This window comes from Cajanus cajan, chromosome 6 (assembly GCF_000230855.2).
Source record: "Cajanus cajan strain Asha chromosome 6, NIPB_CcT2T_4, whole genome shotgun sequence".
Classification (NCBI taxonomy): Eukaryota; Viridiplantae; Streptophyta; class Magnoliopsida; order Fabales; family Fabaceae; genus Cajanus; species Cajanus cajan.
This window is the reverse complement of record NC_138522.1, coordinates 37,638,026-37,642,108: the sequence shown is the minus strand read 5'-3', so window position 1 is coordinate 37,642,108 and position 4,083 is coordinate 37,638,026. Positions and strand designations below refer to the sequence as shown.

General features: G+C 24.7%; 1 protein-coding gene across 1 annotated transcript; it reads left to right on the top strand.

The window, feature by feature from the left end:
• Positions 1-2,457: 2,457 nt before the first annotated feature.
• On the top strand, positions 2,458-3,475 carry LOC109797910 (uncharacterized). Its single transcript, XM_020358068.3, has 3 exons — positions 2,458-2,728; positions 2,882-2,944; positions 3,223-3,475. The coding sequence occupies exons 1-3, from the start codon at positions 2,582-2,584 to the stop codon at positions 3,295-3,297; spliced, it is 285 nt and encodes a 94-aa protein (XP_020213657.1). The 5' UTR covers positions 2,458-2,581; the 3' UTR covers positions 3,298-3,475.
• Positions 3,476-4,083: the final 608 nt, after the last annotated feature.

The following is a 4,083-nucleotide window of genomic DNA, read 5'->3' as shown; positions in this document are numbered from 1 at the left end:
CATGTCATATCCAATGGATATAATAATTATAAAGAAACCCATTACAAAGAAGTCACTCCCTTATATCTTCAAATTTTTAGTTACCTATCATTCAAACAATTAACGGACAAAAATATCTTCCATTACTATCAACAATATTTTGTATTAAAAATTCTATAAATACTTTCACTCCATTCTCATACTATTCACTTATGATGTTGCATTTATCTAACTTCAATCTATAACTATATTTTGTTCTCCATAAAATACATATATACTATACATATCAATTCCATTTTTTCAAACCTTATGCCATTCAAGATGATATATATTTTTTAATACTAGATTAATATGTACAAGTACATTTTATTTTCTTAATTTCTAAAAATATTGTTATAACATTTTGCATTAGTTTCTAAGTACACGAAATAAAAATAGTAAAATTAAAAACCCACCACAATCAAATATTTATTATGAGAATAACATGAAATACAATAAATCAAAATTTTATCAAATTTAAAATAAAACTTAAATTATACATACTAATCAAATATAAAAAAAATACTCATCCGAAACTATTAAATTACACTATTCAATATTCAATAGAAATGAATATATTTTTGAAATTTAAGGACGTTATAATTATTTGATTTAGAAATAATTATTCAACATAATTCACTAGCTGTGGATTTTTAATCCCATTACTTCTTCATATTTTAATTCACCCAAGACTTTCAACAGGTAATAACGGCTATTTCACTAAACTAAAATAATTTAGTAAATCTGGTAAACAAAATAAAGAGCTGAATTTCATTAATCCTTTTTAGAATTTTTAGGTGAAACTAATGAAGCTTAACACCAACTTTTTAAAATATTTTTTAATTAAAAACGTGGTTGAATATAAACTATATTTTTTTTTAAGTTTTCTTATTAAAATTAATTTTTTTTAATAAAAAAACTCTTAAAAGTGCTTTTAATTTTATATCTAAATAAACTCAAAAGTTACAAAAGTAATTTTGAGAATTTCAATACATATTCCAAATTCCAAGACAGAAAATGAAAATGAAAAATTTGTTACTTTTAAAACAAAAGTTCTTTTGAGTATTTTAACTACAATCCAAATATTTTTTTTTCATTGCATTAATTTTTAATTTTTTTATAATTTAATTATGATATATTGATAATATAAAATAATTTTACACGAATTCAATTACCATTCACATAAATGATAGATATATTAGAGGAGAGTTATAATAACATTGTCGTAACTTTTATATATTAAGTATTATACCATTTAATAACTTTATATTAATTGTAAATTTTATAAATTCAACTGTTAGATTGAAAGTTCCCATCACTTTATATGTGTATATTAAATTTTGTTAAAATTAAATAATTATTTAAAAGTAATTAAAGTGTTCATATTTTAATATATTTTAAAATGAATATATTACACTAATTTTGTTTTGTAAAAATAAAATATCAAATCATTTTAAATTAATATAAAATTATATATATATATGATTTAAGAGATATGAACCTTCAATTTAACGATTAAATTTATAAAATTTATATTTAATATAAAATTATTAAATAATATAATACTTAATAAAAATTACACTAGTATTATTATAACTCTTTTTAATATATTAATATTTATTATAATTATCTAAAATGTTATTGAAAAATCATAATTTCTGATTAAGTGATTGGATAAATTTTTTTCTTCACACCGACAATATATTACTATAAAACCTTTTTTTTTTTCACCAAAATCCTAAAAGTACAGTGTCTCTTTTCTAATATATTTAAACACAAATATCTTATTCTTATCTATACTCCTACTTTCAACACCAAAAAAAAAAAAAAATACTCCTACTTTTGTTTATGTAAAGTGATTTATTCGCCACCGATCAGAAAAGTGATACCTATATCTTATCATTCTAACTATTACATGCAATAATATAATACAGTTATAATGATTTCATTAGAAATATTTAATATATTTTATTAAATTTTTATTACCTAAAATATAACTATTATACCATTAATTTAGTAATTTTTTATTAAATATTTTATATCTACTTTAAAATTTTAATATTATAAATATATGATTTATTAAACATCAAATATAATAAATAACTTTACAAATATTTAATTATCAACTTTAAAACACTACATAAATTATATATATATAACATTAAAAGAAAGAAAAACACAATCACTTTTTGGTTAATCATAGATCAAGCATCCTTCATCTAAGAGAAAGAGAAACACAGATTTTGGCTTCTAATGAGGGTGTCCGGTTGTTTCATGCGTTATACTATAGCGTAAGAAACCTACATTCATCTGTTTCTTTGCCATTTGTATGTGCATTTCTGTTTCTTCCCCGCCATGACTGCCACGTTAATTCATCTCTCGAGAGCACAGCTGTGCCCCTCTTAATAATGACAGTCAAAGATGCCCCATTTTCAGTAACACCTTCGGTTACAAATTTGGGAAAAAACACACAATTAAGTGTGCCTCTCTCATTCTATTTAATCTCTATCTCTTCAACACTAGGAGTATAGAGTTGTGCTTTCTTTGCTCTAACAACAGAAACATGAATAAGTCTCACTCTGCAGAGAAGAAGGATGCCATGGAGAAGCCACTGACTCCAATGCCTCCTCCTCCTCTCAAACTTGAAAGGAACCCTTCTATGGATTCTGAACCTAAGACCTTGCTTCGAGATGAACTGAACATGGCCAGGGTTTGATGTTTCTCTTTGTTATAAAATATTATATCATTATTATTTTAATTATACTATTTTCTCTCACTGTTCCTTGCTTCAATTTCTCTCTCTCCTTGTGTGTGCTTTTATTTTTCCTTTTCTTTTTAAATATTCTAAAAAATATTTCTGCAGGAGGCTGCCCTCAAAATAATCAATACCCACACCAAAGAAGAAGCCCTGAAAATATTTCTGACGGTAATTGAAATGATTTTTACTATTTTTTTTTATATGATTCACTTTTAATTCAGCAGATTATCAGAACTTTTTATTTGTGGGGTATACATACACTGGATCCTCTTACTCTTTTCAAAACTTTTCTGAATGTAACAGGATCTATGTAATAAGGCACCATGATAGCAAATGAACGAGCTTTAATTAACTTTAGAAGATTGTTATATGCTATAATTATATTTACTTGTCTTTGAAACAGTGAAATGTTTAAAGCTGACATAGTTATTGTTTGGTGGTATTAGGGTTTGGTTCCAGTGGGAACAAGCTCAAAACAGGTGAAGGAGGATGTTGTCGCGTCTGACTGCGATGACGAATGAAGCATTATGCGATCGGAATATGCTGGTGCTGGAAAGCTGAATCTGGTGGAGTGCTTATGTGTGTTTTTACTTTGTTTCAGTTGCTGTGGTTTAAATTATCTCAATTTATCTTCAATGTTATTGTCTTGTAGTTCTGCACTCTGGCAGATTTATATGTGACATAATGTGTTTTGCTTTACCATCTTCTCTATTTAATCTAGTATTTTAAAGTATGTAATGTTCTTCTTCAGTAAGCATTAAAGGCTCTCTTGATCGCCGATGATATCATAAATGCAGCAGTTAATTTGAAAACAATACGAAAGTCAAATTTCAAAAAATTGTGAATTATTATCATTTCCAAGGAAGTGTAATATTACATTGATTAGGAAATTGCAAAGTGCTAGCCCAACTTAAAAAAGATTAGAAGTGAGAGTAAAATGAACACTCAATCAATTTTAGAATTTGGACAGACATAACAGATATACATGCATGATAAAAGATCATTTTAGAAAAATTAAAATAATTTTGTTCACTCCGTGTATATATATATATATGATTCACCATAATTATATCTTGAATCCAATACAACTAAACACTGGAATAGAGATTAATTAGAAAGGACGACAGTACATTTTTTTTTTCCTAAAGCTAAAATGTAAAGTTTAACAATTTTGTATTATTGAGTTATGTTTGAAAAAACTTTAAATTCTTTAATATAAAACAGTTATTCTTTAGTAATTATTATTTTAATTTATGAAAATAAGAATTGATTTTTATTCAAATTTTAAAATTTTCTAAAATCATATA